We start from the raw sequence: 17,743 nt of genomic DNA, 5'->3' as shown, positions 1-17,743 counted from the left end.
GAGCTCTAGATACCAATTGTTGGTGCACAAGGTAAAGGTGAAAATGGAAGAAGAGAGAGAATAACAAACTTCCACTACTCTTACAAAACAGTCACAACAAATGATTGCACACACACCAACAAATGATTGCACACACACTCAATACTCTGCAATACACTATTGTATACATTATTGACAACCACACTTATTTATATACACATACAAACGTAAGCAAAATGCTAACCTACACTAACTAGGTTAAACTTAACAAAAATACTAATACTATTACTACTTAATAAAAATTATTTCTAGCATATTTAAATGCAATGTATCAATTTGATCCCACACAAATAGCTCAAACAATCAATTAATTCTTCCTAAAAATAATTGATACAATAAATTGACATTTCCTAGAAATAAAAATAATTGATACAACAACTTTCCTTTGTGTAATGTGATATAGTTTAATTTGAAAAATCAATTTCATTCATTTCTTTTCATTTTCAAATCAATTTTCCAAATCTACTGAAAGACTCTGAAAACAAATAATGGAGTGTGTAAGTCAATCGTCTTATTTTCTGCTTCCAATGATTGTATGTATATTGTTTCCTTGGGTTCCTCACTAACTCCACTCTGCGTGGCATACTCCAATGCCATTTCGTAATCCACCTGCAAATGCAACATTATAAACAAAATTTCATAAACATATTCAAATTCAAGCAAACCTCCTAGCATGTTCTTTTTTTTATTCAGTTCATACTTTATGTAAGAACAGGAGACCATTATTGAAGTATTGTCTAAACCTCTAAGGGTCCCAAACAGACCATAAAGCTCCATTTGATTAAAGCTATTGTACCCGCCCACTATCACTCTGAAAGATTGACTCTAATAAAAAGCTATAAGCACTTCATCACATTATTCAGGTTTTAAGAATAAATTTCCTAAGCAAGCGATATGTTTATGCTGGTCCTAAAAATCTTCTAGAAAATTCAAGCTGCCTAGATTTCAACTTAACCTAGATTAGTGGATGTGTTCACATGACAACAAGCAAGCGTTGTTCCTCTATGTCAGTTTAACTGTCGCTCCAACAGTTTCCATCAATTTAGGTTGATTTATCCTATTTGTTTGTAAATTGAAATAAAACTATAAAAAAATTAACAAAAAAACAGTTAGAGGGAAATACCTGTTCAACATGTTTAGTAAGCTTTTCGCTGAATGTTTCTTTGGTAACCAAATTGTCAGAGACGTTTCTTAGTAGTTCTAGATCATCCCCATAACGAATCTTCTTTGATGGATTTGATGGTATCATTTGTTTCAAAACGTTGTATATTGCACCACTAGCATCGGGAATATACCTGCCAATCGTAGGAGCCATATCTTATATCATACCAAACAAAAAGCAGAAGCAAGTGCAGCATCATTCAATTGATTCCTAAAATCATGGCACAAATAAAACTTATGCCTACCTGCTTAGGTTTCGTTTTCTTTCCTGCTGCTCACGGGCCTGCAACCTTTTCACAATCTTGGATTTTAATTGGACACAACACTGCTGAAGAGCAGACTGGATATAGTAGCACAAAATTGTTGTTAGCTTGCTTAACATTGCTGACATTGAAAATTTGTAAACTTAACAGTTCATACCTTGACAGCAGAAGCAATCTCCGTTATGTCATCTCCGATGTATTCTTTTCCAGTTCCTTTAAATGGGATTTTTGTGCTCACGATGCTTACAAAGACACCAATCTTGTCTTGTACCTGGTTAATCTTGTAATTATTCCAGCTGAAAAAGTATTTAGTAAGGTTTCACTTATAATTACTGTGTTGTGATTGTTGGGGCGTTTTGTAAAGCAATTATCGACACTTATTCTGTGACCCCGTCTCAAAACTAGAAAGGAAAGGGGAAACCATATGCTTCTGAGCACACTTACTTGATTCTTTTAAGTGCAGTTCTGGTTACAACATCGGCACCTTGCTCAAAAAGTAGTGGAATTCTATTGGCAAAACGAAATATATTCAAACCCTAAAAACAAATATTGTATATTTGTCAGGACAAACCATATTTACTATTGTCGAAAAAACACAATGACACGGTACTGTATAACTAGCTCTTCACAGAGTTCTAGCAAGCTTTGAACTACAGAAATGAGTGTACATTGAATGATAACTTAAAAAGAATAGAATCGGATAATTAGTAAAAATGATTTCATAACAGCTTGTATGTGCAATCCAGGTTTATATAGAGATAAACCTAAGATAAGCTACCTAGCTCACTAAGCATAACATAATCATAACTACGGTAACTGAACTGACAAAATGTGCTGGGTCAGCACATTCTATTATGTAGAAGAGGGGTGGACATCACAGCTTTGCTAGAAACATTCAACTACTGTAAAAAAAGTGAGCTAGAGACATCCAGCTTACAAGTGCAAAGCTCCCGTGATTGCAGAGGGATTTTATCAGCAACACAATCACAGACTTTTTCCCAGGCTCGGGTAATTCAAACTTTGGCACTCATAAGTAGATGGACCATTTAGTATATTGATGTTAATAATGTCTTTCCCAATGGGCACCTCGTTAGTCGTGAAGAGGTTGTAACCTCCCAAGTTTGAAGCACCCAATAAATTACGGGTTTGCAGACTTAACAGGGCTCTTTATGGCCTTATACAAACACCTAATGCTGGGTATGAACGGATCAAATCTACCTTGTGACAGTTTGACTTCATTTCCACTGCTGTGATCCCTCTGTATTCATCTTCTTTAAGGCTATCGCTTGTCTTTATGTTTTTATCTATGTGGATTACACTATTTTTATTGGATCTTAAGTTTCCCCTTGTTGATGATTTGATCAACAAGCTTAGTTAATAATTTGCACTTAAACACCTAGGATCTTTTGATCACTTTTTGGGAGTTGAAGTCAAAGTTCAAACAGCTTTGTCATGGTGCTTTTCTACTTACTCTATCAGAACACTCAAGGGATCTGTTAAACAGGGCAAAGATGGCAAAACTCAGACATTTATTTTCCTACAGTCGGTAATTGCAAGCTAATTATGGTACTAATGTGCCTTCGAACCTCAAGGACATTTCTTTTCCTACAGTCCGTAATTGCAAGATTTATTGTGGAGGCCGTTCATCACTAGTAATTGACACTCACTTATGCCGGTTTATTGCAGAGGCTGTTCAATATGCTATTTTGACAACATCATAGTAATTGACACTCTCCAACTATTTCTTTCAGAAAAAAAAAGATATTTTTAGCATGCATGAATTTCAAACTAAACTGCTATCTAACATAAATACTGCTGGAAGCGAAACTTAACTTGCTTGACATCTTTTCCACCTATACTGATTCCTGCTTCCACAATGAAAGGGTGGCCTTCAAAAACTTGAGCACTGTGTGGTAGTCACAGGAAAATAACTTTTAAGCATACTGAATTAGCTATTACCAGAAAAGCCAAACACATAGCTAACATTAAAAAAATCTCTAATGGGCCTCTACTATAGGGGCATCCATAAACCCTTCGGAACTTTCATAACACGGTCAGAAAGATCAGATATTGAGCTAAGTGCCCGTGACGGTCCACGGCAAGAAGGATTAAAAAGAATGGTTAATTAAGACATATATAAGTTACAAGAAGCAATAACTTGAGGTAAGAGTAAGATCTAGCAAAACTTTGATATTGAATCACAACCTGCCTGAATATGTAGCAACCATGTCTGGGTGAAGCTCTTTTATAATTCCTAGTCGAAGATTGTATTCGCCAGCAGGGCTAAGACACTGATAATAGACAGTAAGGACATAAGCAATGGCATGAGTAACATAAAGAAAAAGTTAATTATGGAACAATGTGATGAATGTAAGGAAAAGGGCTCATTATAGAATTCATCACTTACATGACCACTAGGATCATCAAATTTGGCTTGACGAAACAACTGATGAATGCGTACTAGTTGCTGTGATGTTAGAGACTTCACAGCCATTTTTGAGCTGAAATCAGGACCCATTTCTCCTGAAAAAGAAAAGGAAAAGAGTGTAGTACATAACAAAGTGGGATCTAGAATATGCACATTGAAATATGTGAGTATAAACTTCCTCTAATTTCAGGACAAATGTATTGTTACTAATTTTCTAAAATCTCAGCACTCAGCAGTAACTCAGTATCTATTTATGAGCCTTGGAAACAAAAGCATCTACATACAACAGAACTGCAGCAAGCAACCTAGCTCATTACTCATTTATTAAAACAAAAGTGAATATAAAACAAAGAGGGGTCTTTACTATTCCAATGTTTCAATATCAACAAAGAAAGCAAGACATGTTTTCTCTCTCCACTTAAATATCTCACATTAAAATTGCTTTAACATCAAGGAGAATTAACTATTATCAGGTGGAGAAACTTTATTATCTTTCCTCAACAAATAAAATACCAGTTTTGCTAATTTTATTCAATGCATGACTGCATACAAACAGCCAACTGGAGCGCATAAATACTAGTACCATGAGAAATGGCCCTTTGCAATAAATGCATGCACGCTCTCAATTAAGAATCAAAAAGAAACTCAAACAAATTATTAATAAAATTAGTATTTTCCTTACCTATCAATCTTTCTGCATGGGGTTTACTGATATTCACAAATTCATGCTGAAGAAACTGTAAAAGGTTCTGCTTTGAAGTTTCAGTAATAAGTCGTTTAATTAGCAACAAATCAACAGATGATGGATGATGTTTTGTCTCCAAAGGAATGGGTGGCATTACATCTGTTCTGCGAGCAAACCTTACAGTTACATTCTTGCTGCAAAAGAGAACAGATGGTATAAGATGATTGTGCATAGTAGTTCTTGGAGAGAGAATCTGAATTGATACATTTACTTACTCAGGTGTATCTGACACGAATTTAAATTGAAACTGCGCATAAGGGGTGATAACAGCCATTTGTCGCATGTAATGCAAGATTTTTGACTGCAATGCAAACAAAGGAGCTTATATAATGAAATATGTTTAATTTACAGGCATGAAAACATATGGAACTGCTTAAATATATCTGTAGTTGTGGCAACAAATTTAATAAAATTAGATCAAATTAAATTACATACACGGTAAGTTGTCCAGTTACCCTCTATGACAACTTGAATTTCAGCTCCATGCCAATGTTGTCCGTTCTCCCGCTTTTCATGTAAATGTATATGAGGAATATTCCTGATAATTGAAGCATTGTTTATTAGGAGTAGGAGTTAGAATATCAATTCAATTATAATATTTAAAACATGCTTATCAACAAAAAACAGTATAAAACATACTTGTGAATGTCAATATCCAGCCTGCAAAATGAAGTATAATTTTGCTTTTTCATCGACGAAGAGATCTCAATAGGAAGTCCGGTACTCATTTTGGACCATATTAGTGCCTGTGTACATGAAAAATACCGGTCAATAAGACCAACCGTAAACAACATGTAACTCACACTCGAGTGAAAAGTTGGTAGCTGTTACAAGCTAATCATCAGAGGTAATGAAACAATATTAGAGAAAAAAAATTAACTAGTGGATGTTGCCAGTACCATCTTCGCACCAAGACCAAACTTTCCCCGAGTCTGTTTCAAGCCATACTTTGTCCCAGATAGAACTACAAGAATAGATAAGCTTACCGTCAATGAGTTTACTAGTACTAGCAACAAAAAAATAACTACAGAAATGTTGATTCATAGTCAACTCGGGTAGCAGGTTACCAACTGACCTCGACCAAACATATTTGGGATGTCATCGTGTGGCATTCCTTTTCCATTATCCTGCAATTAGTACAAAACAAGCTATGTTACATTTACATAAATGGGATAGATAAGCAAACAAAAAGAGGAAGTACTTTTAAATTGGGTTTTGTTAAGAAATGTGATTGAGCCTAACTCAATCCTACAAAACCGGTTGGTAGAGTGAAGATTGTCCCCACTTATAAACACATGTTCAGACCATATATTATCCGATGTGGGACTCTTAACACGCCCCCTAACGCTCGGGACTAGAAAACTGGAACTTGGAAATAAATGGTAGATGGCCCGATAGCGGAAACCATAGTAGGTGGCCCACCGGATCTTAAACGAGACTCTGATACCATGTTAAGAAATGTGGTTGAGTCTAATTCAACCTCATAAAACCGGTTGGTAGAGTGAAGACTGTCCCCACTTATAAACACATGTTCAGACCATATATTATCCGATATGTGACTCTTAACAGGTTTCAAAATCAGATAAAATAGTTTTCCAGGTTGGATAAAAACTAAGACAAATACCAATGTGTGTCAATACAGCAGCGCAAACAAAGGCATAAGGCAGAAAAAATGCGCACCTTGCATGTAACTCTGTAAAATGAAGCCTCACCTCGACCCTTAATACCCTTTGAGGCCGGAGTATCTTTCACTTTCTTTCCAAGGGAAGCATGTTTTGCTTGTAATTCTTGAGCACGAGCTTCTTTTGCTAATCGTTTCTACACAAGAAGAGATAATATGAGACAGACAAAACCGTATAAAAAGAGCCTACTCAATTTTAGAAAATTGCACACATGAGAACAGCAGTACAAGTTACTTTGACACAAAACAAACTGATCTAAAGTCTAAAGCAGTTCCAAACACTTACTCAAACTTGTTACCATAGCCAAATAAACAATTTATACAGCCCAACCATACAGTTTAGTCCATACAAAACTATATCTCATTACAAAAACCAATCCTGCAAAATGAAATTGAACACACCTCACGAGCCTTTACGGTTTCAAAATCATCATACAGTGCCGCATCAATTCGTTCACGGTCAACAAGACCAATCATAGAATTGAATTTACTTCTAATTATCTCCTCACTGCAAAAACCAAGTTAACATCAAATAAATAATTAATTCAAACACTGAAAAATTCAATTAAGCACACCACACACTTGTAGTTGCAAACTTACATAGTTATTTCAACAACAGGAAGCTCCGATATCGATTCCGCCGAGTCAAGTGCATTCTCCACTAATTCTCTAACAGTAGTATAGAGAGATTTTCCGGGCTGAATTAAAATCCAAGCAACTTCAGAAAATTAAATATACAAAAATATCGCAAAAATGGAATTATACTAAATTAAATTGTAGAATTATGCTTACATTATCAAATCCTGCGATGTTCTTGTTCTCTGCGAAGAACTCAGCCGGAGATTCTACAAATTTCAAAATAAAAAATAAAAAGTAAAATCAGTTGAAATTGAAAGATAAAGGTAACGGAATCTGAAATTGCACCATAGAGAAAGAGAGAGACTCTGTTTGAGAACGGTTTCTTTTGGTTTTCGGGGGGTTTTGGAGTTGGATTTCTTCGATTCAATTGGACTTTCACTGCTTCCTCCCATGGAGATTACAAACGAAAATATTGAATAACTGGATTTTGGAATCGATTTCGATTTCGATTTCGATTTGGAACGAAGTTTGAGTTCAGATTTAGAATCGGAGATTGAGAGCCACCATTTTCGATTCAGCTAGTTCCTGCACCTAGGGCTTTGAAAAACTGAAAGTGCTAGGTTTTTTGACAGCGTTCCGGTGCGGTCGTCTGTATTGTGGTTCACGCTGCTGCAGTCGTTTTGATAAACGAGTTTAAGAGATCAACGGTGATTGCTTAAAATAGATGGAGTTGTGATATTTTGACGGCTAATATTAACGATGGTTGGTGCGCTTCTTTTCTGCTTTCCGAGAGTAATGTGCGATGCGATGTGTAAATTTTGTAGATATTTCCCGCCAACACAATGCTTCTTCCATTTTTGTGTATATACATCACGAATTAAATTGTCGGGAAATTAATTAATGAAAGAGTATTGAAATCAAATCTAGTTTTCTTGTTTGCGTGGCAATTTAGATTGCTAATAAAGATGTCAATGCATTGGACATAGTTTGGACTTTAGTACTCGTCCTCTTACACATGTTTTTAAAGAATCTTTGTATATGAGTTCATGTTTATGTGGACATAAGTATTTATACCATTATTAGTATCCTATTAGTATTTGTCATTACTTAATTGGAGAAAATTCAAATTTTATATTGATTAAAAATAGTGTCTACAAATAGTTTATATAAAGTGTCATCTTTTAATATATGAAACACCTCTATTATATATATTTAAAAAATATATTATACGATATATTATTTCGGTACTGATATAACACAAGGTACTGATATAACACAAGTGTTTAACGAATCATTATATATATTCATAAAATAATATATAAAATATAGCATCTTATATATAATAGTGCCTAAATAAAAACTAATATATATGTGAAATATCTTTATTGCACACAATTCACAATGGAAGATCACGATAGACAGATCCTTCGAAACATCAACAAACAACTTCTCTTGCATATAACTTGCAATTAACATCTAAAAAATAACAATAATAATGGGGTGAGATAATAATCTAAGTGAGTTCCTCTATCCTATGGGTCTAATCGACTCTATAGAATTTCTAATCGGTTCCTAACTTGAGTCTTCATCTTTCGTCTTTTATGTATCATTCACACAACGTAATTAAGACTTAAGTATTTAATGGATATTCACAATGTATGGCAACATGTCACTTGAGTTCGCATAACTCAATAAATCACTAGTCGGATTCACGAAACGTCGATCCCCCGACTAGACCTACATATAGGGAAGGGCTCGGTTCACATATGCTCGTATGATTCGACTTTCGTGTGGATATCAGGTTCTCCATGGGACTCGAACCCATTTCAAGAACCTTCACTCGTATGGGACTTGAACCCACTTTGAGTATCTTTCACTGTATGAGACTCGAACGGACTTAGGTGTCCACCTCTCCTTAATGCGCTGCCATGGTTTGGACTCAAATCCATTTTAGGCACGAATCATTGGTGCCTCATCCCTATTTTCTAATTCACATAATCATCTCAAATGGGATGTGCACGATTAGGGAAAACATTTTAATACGTGATTAGGTTCCACATCATCATGATTTCTCTCATCAATCACTAGGTGATCACATTCACAAATTCTCATGTTACTTCATCAAATACTAGGCGATCATATCCACCCACTCACTTGTTAATTCCACATGTTCCATACAAAGCATATTGATTCATTAATCTAGCAAATACTCGTTCGCGATAGACACTGAGGTACCTTTGCATTCAAGCATCACCACATAATTCATTTTCATAACCTATATTATCTTTACAAATTGTTCACCTAGTTATACTTCTAGATTTCTTCACTCATTATCATAAGATTTTAATCATATTATTACACAATTAATATTTCATGACATAGTTCATAACATAAGAGTTCATCTTCCTCATCAAGCATTAATAAGCATACATAATAGTATAATACCATTAATTAAGAGATAATTGATATATATATATATATATATATATATATATATAATCATTATTTTATCTCACCAAGTAGTAAAGCATTGAACTAGCTTTCCAACGCATATGACTGCGTCTCATTCTGAATTATGAAACTCATTTTATAGTGAAAACAAGGGAACCAATCGATTGATATCAGGGACCAATCGATTGACATAAATTTTATGTAAAATTTTCATAAAATTACAATGGATCAATCGATTGGTCCAGTATATTAATTGATTGACATGAGTGATATTTTAGTTTTACACAGTTCTATGTGAAACCAATTAATTGTTTATGGGTTTCACTACAAGCCAATCAATTGGTTCAAGCTTTTCCTTCAAAAATACATCTTCTAATCACATCTTCTTCCAATCTTAACCAACTCAAACCATTCCAAAACATAGATTAACAGAAAGCCATATGATCTTAAGCCATAACCTCGGGAAATTATGTCATAACACATAACCCTAATTCATCATAACAACATTAATCATGGTAAAACTTTTGTACTAACAACATAAATCAATCTTGAATCACTAGAAGCGTCATGTAACAACAAATAACATGCATCATAATCAATTATATGGTTAAAACAAGAACACACAAACCCTAAGTTTCTCAAGGATTAATTATCTAGGAACTCGCCTCTAGAGGTGAAGATGAGATGAAATGATGGTGATGATTCTTTCTTCTTCCTCCAAGCTTCCTCTTCGTCTTTCTATCTTACTTTCTTCTCTTATTCTTTCCCTTATTTTATTTTCTCCTTTCTTTCTCTTCTGATAGGTAGAAAATGTAAAAAGGAAGGGATGGTAGGAATATATACATGGTGGAGAATAGGTGGTAGAGAGAAGAGAGAAAATGAGTGGTTGAGATGAAAAGTTGATAAAGGAAAATATCTTAAAAGATATTTTCTTACTACCATAGAAATTGACCAAACATTAATGTTACCAAAATGTTCCTTCTTTTACTAATTAATAAATGTTTGTCTCTTTTAATAAGAATTGATCTCTTATGAGTCTACTGGTTACTCTATTTGTCCCAACTGACAATATTTAGAGCACTTAATAGTATACAAGATATTACATTCTCCCTCCCCCTAAATTGAAATTTGTCCCCAAATTTCTTCCACTTAAAGAAAGAAACACTTCGTGTGTTACCGTCCTAGATCAACACTTGACTTTGCTTCGGTTCAATTCTCTGGCATAATCAAACTTCCAACTCCTTTTCACTGGCAACTTCCTTTCTTTGTAAATTCCCAAAACTCCTTAACTTAATCGTACTCTTATTTACAATCTTCGATTAGCTTATAACCTTTTCCTCGCTTAATTCATTTGACATACCACTATGAATCATTTGGTCACATATCCCTCCATAATCCACAACTTCCCTTCCTTGCACTGAGTTAACCAATGCTTTTAGAACTTCGTGAGATAATTTACTGATTCCTTGACTATATGCAATAGTGACGACTCTTCTCTTATGAATCTTTCATCAATTTTGGCCAACTTTATAATCCATCTATTGATAACCATATCGACTTAACTTTGACCTTATACTATATACTACAAGCATAAACACCCAATGTTTCACTTCTCTTGTATTACTCCAATAAGATAACACACTTCTAATGACGCCCCACTAAGACTATCTTGAAAACATTGGATTAAAAACTTATCATCATGAGTGTATGCGATCATCTTCTGAATAAACATCGTCAAATGAGTTTTTGGATAACTAACCCTTTTGTACTTCTCAAAATCGAGCGTCTTGAACTTTGGCGGGATTATGATGTTTGACATTAAGCACGTGTTAAAAGCATCTTGACCATAGACATTTTTTCCTTCTAGGGTTCTTATTTGTTCACCAAGAACACGACACATTTGAATAGCTTCGATATCCTGATGAGTTCTAACATTGATCACTGGATCTAGCTCTCGAGGGCGTCTAGTAGCGTGAGGAGATGGGATATTCCCAACTTGAGCAGTGGGATGCCCTTGCAACATAGGGATTTTATTGGATACAACATTGTGCACTGAATAAGGATCATCCATTTATGGAGGAGAATCGTACAATGGGTTTCTCACCACATTAAAGCCTGAGATAGGATCAACATTATTTGTAATAACATGCTGAAAATAATTCTTCATCAAAGCTAGAAGAGGTTCCAACATCTTTCCCACCTTATGGTTCATAACGTCCATGTTCTCCCTTAGCACAACTTGATTCAGTTCCAAACGCTTCATTGCCCTTCATTAACCACCATAAGTTCGCTATGTGTACCGGGGAATCAACAAACGTTATGAACAAGAGGTGACATGAGTTTTTTGTTTTGGAAAATGCTATGCATGCATGTTGATGGATGCAGAGGCATGAACATTTTATTATTTTCATGCCATAATGCAATGCCATGTTTATGCATATTTTTTTATGCAATTTAATGTGGGGGCTCAAGACGATATGGGTAATAGAACCTCAAAACAACCTATTTGGGAAGGCTCATTATAATTGGATAACTCTAAACTTTCCTACCTAACCCCTCACCAGGGATAACTCTAGGGTTTGGACAAAAGGGTACCTAGTGTAATGGACCCTAATCAGAATTTCTCCATGTAACAGATGAACCATTTTATGATAAACTCCACTAAAAGATATACTCTAGGTGGGGTTTTTGCATTGATTATATACGGTGTGCTCTTTGGGGATCATTACTACACAACCACCATAGATGGAACGAGTTCTAAAAGATGTCATGCAACATGCTAGCCATTTTATGACAAACTCAACAAAGAAGATCTACTATAAGCGGGGTCTTCATGTTAACAATTTAAGGTGTGCTCCTTGGGGGTTAAAACTAAACAACCACCTCCTAACTTATGTTCATTCTCTTTTTTTTTTCAAAATCTTGGGAAGAGAGCTTTACTTAAGTAACAAATCCTAAATCCCACACATAAGTATATACACATGTATAAAAATGCGATAAAGAAACAAATAAAGGAAGCATACAACAAATAAGAAGAAACAATAAAGATAATAAACAAACTAAAAGATAACTGAACTAGGGTAGACCCACTTAGGAGAATAATCCCCAGCAGAGTCGCCAGTAGTCGCGGCACAAAAAATCACTCAGGCGCGTTGCACGCTCGGAATACAAAAACAGAGTTGTCGCCGATCTTTATTTGCTCCAAAGGAACGGGAAAATGTAGAATAAAACTCGTTAAAGCTAAGGGAAATGGTTGTTGCAACCAGGTCGGGTTCAGGAGTCGGTTATGCAAGAGGAAAGTATTAACACCCCTCACATCCATTGTACTCAATGAGACATGTGTTAGTTAGTCATGCAAGTGAGTGTTAGCGTGATTCGTTTTGATATCTTTTACTTATTATGTGAGAAAAAGAAAGGAGAAATGATTTTGGGTTTTTTTAGTATTGTGCTCGCCAATATTTCAGAATCTTGTGCTTATGTATTCTCATGGTGCAATGAGAAAAATAGAGCTCCATAGCTCATTGTAGAAAACCATATGTTGGTTGATTGCTTTTAGATAGTGATGATTATATCACATTTGAATGGTTAAACATTTACTTGCTGCTCGCTCTTGGAGGATGAAGTCTTTGTTTGTTTCGTGTTGAAATGGATAAAGCATACTCGTTTCTGGAAAAAAAATCAAGTCACACACGAGCGGTAAAAAGCAGTTTGATTGGTTGAGTTGATTTTATATGGATTAGGGTAACCTTTGGAGCAAGGTGCGCACGTGTTCCTTTACCCAAGGCTTTTAAAGATATGTGCATCTCTTGGTCCTTTTCCGTCCCTTTTTATGAAAATATAGTCTTGCAGAATTTTAGTAAACGTTTGAGCCTAGGTGTGCACCAAGCCCTTGTTTATCCAAGATGTTCAAAAGGTGTGCACCAATTGTCACTTGTTATCCTAATTTGATTAAAGTATTTTAAGGCGAAAGACCAAGGTATTCAAAAGGAATGCATCAATTATCACTTTGTCTTTTGACTTTATTGACAAAAAAAATCGTGTGTATAACGACTTAACATTGGATCAAGCATTTCAAATTGATTTTCAAAAGAATTTGAATTAAGCAAAAAAGATATTTGATGTTGGATCAAACACTCATGATGGTGACGATTGTTTGACTTAATTAGAAATTGGAATTGACTTTTAAAATTGAATTTGAAAATGATTTGAAATTGGTTTTGAAAAGAAGCTCAACGTTGGATCGAGTGTTTGATTCGATTTTGATTTGAGCTAGTGTTATGTTAACTATACAAAAAAAGAAAATTTAGTTTTTTTAGAGTATTCTAAGGTAATAGACGAAAATGAAATAACTTAATTAAATTAAATGAAGTAAACTAAATCAAAATTAAGTCAAGAAAAACTAACTAAGCTAAATAATTAAATAACTTAAACAAGCCATACTAGATAAACTCATGAGAAGTGCAAAAAAGAATACCGTAATGTAGAGGTTAGAAGATCAAAAGAAAGCCTAAAAGCTCATATATTATAACTCTATTTCTAACCTTTGTAATTAATAAAATTAAATAAAAAATAATAGTAACACACTAATATATATATATATATATATATATATATATATATATATATATATATATATATATATATATATATATATATATATATATATATATATATATATATATATATATATATAAACATCCTTGTTTATCCAAGATGTTCAAAAGACGTGCATCAATTGTCACTTATTATCCTAATTTGATTAAAGTATTTTAAGGCGAAAGACCAAGGCATTCAAAAGGCGTGCACCAATTGTCACTTTGTCTTTTGATTCTATTGACAAAAGAAATTCGCATGTATAACAACTTGACATTGTATCATGCGTTTCAAATTAATTTTCAAAAGAATTTGAATTAAGCGAAGGAGATATGTGACGTTGGATCAAACACTCATGATGGTGACGATTATTTGACTTAATTAGAAGTTGGAACTGAGTTTTAAAATTGAATTTGAAAATGATTTGAAATTGGTTTTGAAAAGAAGCTCGATGTTGGATCGAGTGTTTAATTCAATTTTGATTTGAGTTAGTGTTATGTTAACTATACGAAAAAAGAAAGTTTGGTTTTTTTAGAGTATTCTAAAGTAATAGACGAACATGAAATAACTTAATTAAATGAAATGAAATAAACCAAATCAAAATTAAGTCAAGAAAAATGAATTAAACCAAATAGTTCATGTATTATAACTTTAATTCTAACATTTGCAATTAATAAAATTAAATAAAAATAAAAATAATAATAACACACTAATAAATAACTATACATCTAAGTTTTCTAAGCTTTTATATAAAAGAAAACCATTAATATATGTAGATATAAAAGCTTAGAAAACTTACATTATATATATATATATATATATATATATATATATATATATATATATATATATATATATATATATATATATATATATATATATATATATATATATATATATATATATATATATATATATATATATATATACGATTTATTATAATAATAATGACGCATCTTAAAGACAGTACATAGGCTCGAAAGGGATAATCGGTTCTGACATATTTTTAATAATAAAAGAAGATTTTATAGAAGATGAGTGTAAAAAGTTAATTTTGATGTGAGTTTACTTTGAGAATACGGGGAAATAGTAACTCTCCGAGTAAAAGATAATGAAGATAATAATACATGCTTAATCAAAGGTATGGGGGAAGAAAGTATTGGAGAAGTAAATTTTATAATATATGAAGGTGGTCCTAAAACTATGACTTTATTATTTGATGATAATGGAGGTCCATAATTATCTCTGGGATCATTCTATTTCTTGCTCATTTTTACCTTGTAAAAATTATCGAGTTAAAAAGCCAGGTAAAGAATTTTTAATTCCTTCAATATGTTCTATTTCAAGACCAAAACATGATAGCAAAGATTTTTATCTAACAAAAATATGTTTTGAAACCAAATTTTTAACATTTTTCTTTAAAACACTCTTAGCAGCTTTGCAATCTGTTTTAATAAAAATGATTTTGAAAACAAATCATCTTGAAATTTAGTAATGCATAAAACAATGATTAAAATCTCTTTCTTAATAGTACTATAATTTAATTGGGCTGGAGACCAAGTTCCAGAGCAATATCTAACAATTTGTTCCTTATATGTGCCTCGAAGTAGTTATTTCAATATACCACCAAACCCTAGTTCTAAGGCATTTGTTTCAACAATTAGATTAGCGTTTGGATCACGGATTCCTAGGCAATGTAATCTATTAACTATTTGCTATAATTGGGTGACACTTTTGGTCATGGAATCATTCCAAGGTGGGGAATTCTTTCTAAGTCTCTTAAATAAAGGAAGACAAATAGTTCTAAGATTAGGAATAAAGTCTGAAACATAATTAAGACAACCTAAAAACTTTTATAACTGAGTTTTGTCTTTTAATTCGTAAGGGAATTTACTAACAAATTCTAAGGACCTACTAATAGGGGTGTACATGTGCTCACTAATATCAAAATCCAAAAATCTTACATTACTTTAAAAAAAAATTAATTTCTTTTCGGAAAAAACTAAACCATTATATTTAATTATTTCATAGAACTGATTAAGGTGTTGTAAATGTTGATTAATAGAGTCTGAGAAAACTAAAATATCATATAAGTAAACTATAGTAAAGCGGGAGTAATCATTAAAAATAGAATTCATTATATTTTGAAATTATTATAGGGTGTTTTTAAGCCCTAAGAACAAAACATTCAATTCATAGTGCCCAAAGGGTACTACAAAAGTGGTCTTATATTTATCAGTTTCTTCTAATTGAATATGATAATATCCAGGTTTAAGGTCAAATTTATAAAATATACTTTTATAATGTAATTTGTTAATTAAATCTTTTTTATTGGGTATGGGAAACTTAATCCATTGTAAAGTTTTGTTTACAGGTTTGTAGTTTATTACTAGTCAGAGACTACCCCTTTCTAATTCAGCAGCATTAACAACATAAAATGCAGAGCTGCTCCAAGGAGACTTTCTTGATCTAATTAAACTTTTTTTTAAATAATCTTGTATTTCTATTTTACAATAATCTAAATATTGTTTATTCATCTATATATGTCTGACTTAAGTCGAAATATATTTTTCTTTAAAGTCAAGCTCATAAGGAAAAGAAATAGTATGTATCTTTCTTTTCTACAAGGCATTAGACCGTTCTGAACAAAGATCTTTAGTAAATTTATTTTGCACAATTTTAATCTTTTCTTGAACATAGGAAGATTGCAATTGTTCTTCTATCATTTTAAAATATATATTTTTGTTTATGAAATTAATATGTTTTCTTTTATTATTAATAATATTAATAAAAGATATATCTTTACTCTAGACAAAGTTAAGATCTCTAATCCTAGGTTGATCTAAAAATTCAAACTTAACTTCACGACCTAAAGCATTTGTAGTTATAGCTAGGTTATCAAAGATAAAATGGAATAATAACTTCTTGAATATTTTTAACTAGAAGAAAATAAGTTTATAATAGATTAGATATTTACAAATCTTAATGTTGGATAATTTATATGACACATGTAATCTGTTACCATTAGCTCCTTGTAAGGATTCTTTGGTTTTCTCGTAATATTATGTTGGGATTAACTGTTCTTGAATGCAGTTTAAATCTGCCCATGAGTTTATTAAAGCAACTAGTTCAAAAAAATTATCTTTAATAATGAGATTTATTTTACTATAATATTTGCGAGATATCATATTTTTTATTTTATTAATATAAAGATCTTTATTGGTTGAAACAATAATTTCTTCATTAGTTTCATCATATTTCTTACTAGAAGAAGCTAAAGTATGTTGATTTTGAATAATCATGTGACAATGTAATTCTAAAAGTTTAAGTTCTATCTCATCATCCCGGGTTTTTAGCATTTGAATTTCATTTTTTTAATTCTTAATTTCTTCTTGTAAGTCATTAATAGAAACGGTTTTCTCAAGTGGTTTTTTATATAAGTTCATAACATCTTTAAATTCTACTTTGTTAACATGCTTTTTACAAATATCGTTTTTGTCAATAATGTTTTTAATTGGTCTCATGAAAGCATTCTTACTTTCAGATTCTTCCATCTTATCTAATATTCATATTAAGGTATTGACTTGATGATTGTTGAATTGTAATTTCTTGTGTCGAATCAGGTTGTTCGACAAAAGTAAGGAAGTGTCGAACCACCTAATGTTTTGAATTGTGTTAGTCTGTTGAAGTGTCGAAGCATGTTGCTTCACACAAGATTTTGACTTAGGCCTATTTTAGTAGTATTAGCTATTTTAGCCTTTTATAGTTTTGGGCTTTGACTTGTAGTCCAAGTTAACCTAAAT

At 32.6% G+C, this 17,743-nt stretch overlaps 1 protein-coding gene across 1 annotated transcript; it reads right to left on the bottom strand.

Moving 5' to 3' along the window:
• Positions 1–248: 248 nt before the first annotated feature.
• LOC127087247 (DNA topoisomerase 6 subunit B) lies at positions 249–7,775 on the bottom strand. The gene is made up of 19 exons (XM_051028110.1): positions 7,261–7,775; positions 7,110–7,162; positions 6,918–7,015; positions 6,720–6,825; positions 6,317–6,454; positions 5,712–5,763; positions 5,536–5,600; positions 5,276–5,382; positions 5,072–5,174; positions 4,852–4,937; positions 4,574–4,770; positions 3,871–3,986; positions 3,669–3,754; positions 3,297–3,369; positions 1,908–1,999; positions 1,621–1,759; positions 1,446–1,540; positions 1,163–1,334; positions 249–648 (listed from the first exon to the last, which is right to left on the bottom strand). Exons 1-19 carry the CDS (start codon positions 7,346–7,348, stop codon positions 502–504), a joined length of 2,013 nt encoding a protein of 670 aa, XP_050884067.1. The 5' UTR covers positions 7,349–7,775; the 3' UTR covers positions 249–501.
• Positions 7,776–17,743: the final 9,968 nt, after the last annotated feature.

The sequence above is a fragment of the Lathyrus oleraceus genome, chromosome 5, assembly GCF_024323335.1.
Source record: "Lathyrus oleraceus cultivar Zhongwan6 chromosome 5, CAAS_Psat_ZW6_1.0, whole genome shotgun sequence".
In the NCBI taxonomy this organism is placed as follows: domain Eukaryota; kingdom Viridiplantae; phylum Streptophyta; class Magnoliopsida; order Fabales; family Fabaceae; genus Lathyrus; species Lathyrus oleraceus.
Note: the sequence above shows the minus strand (reverse complement) of the source record. Positions and strands in the feature narration are given on the sequence as shown.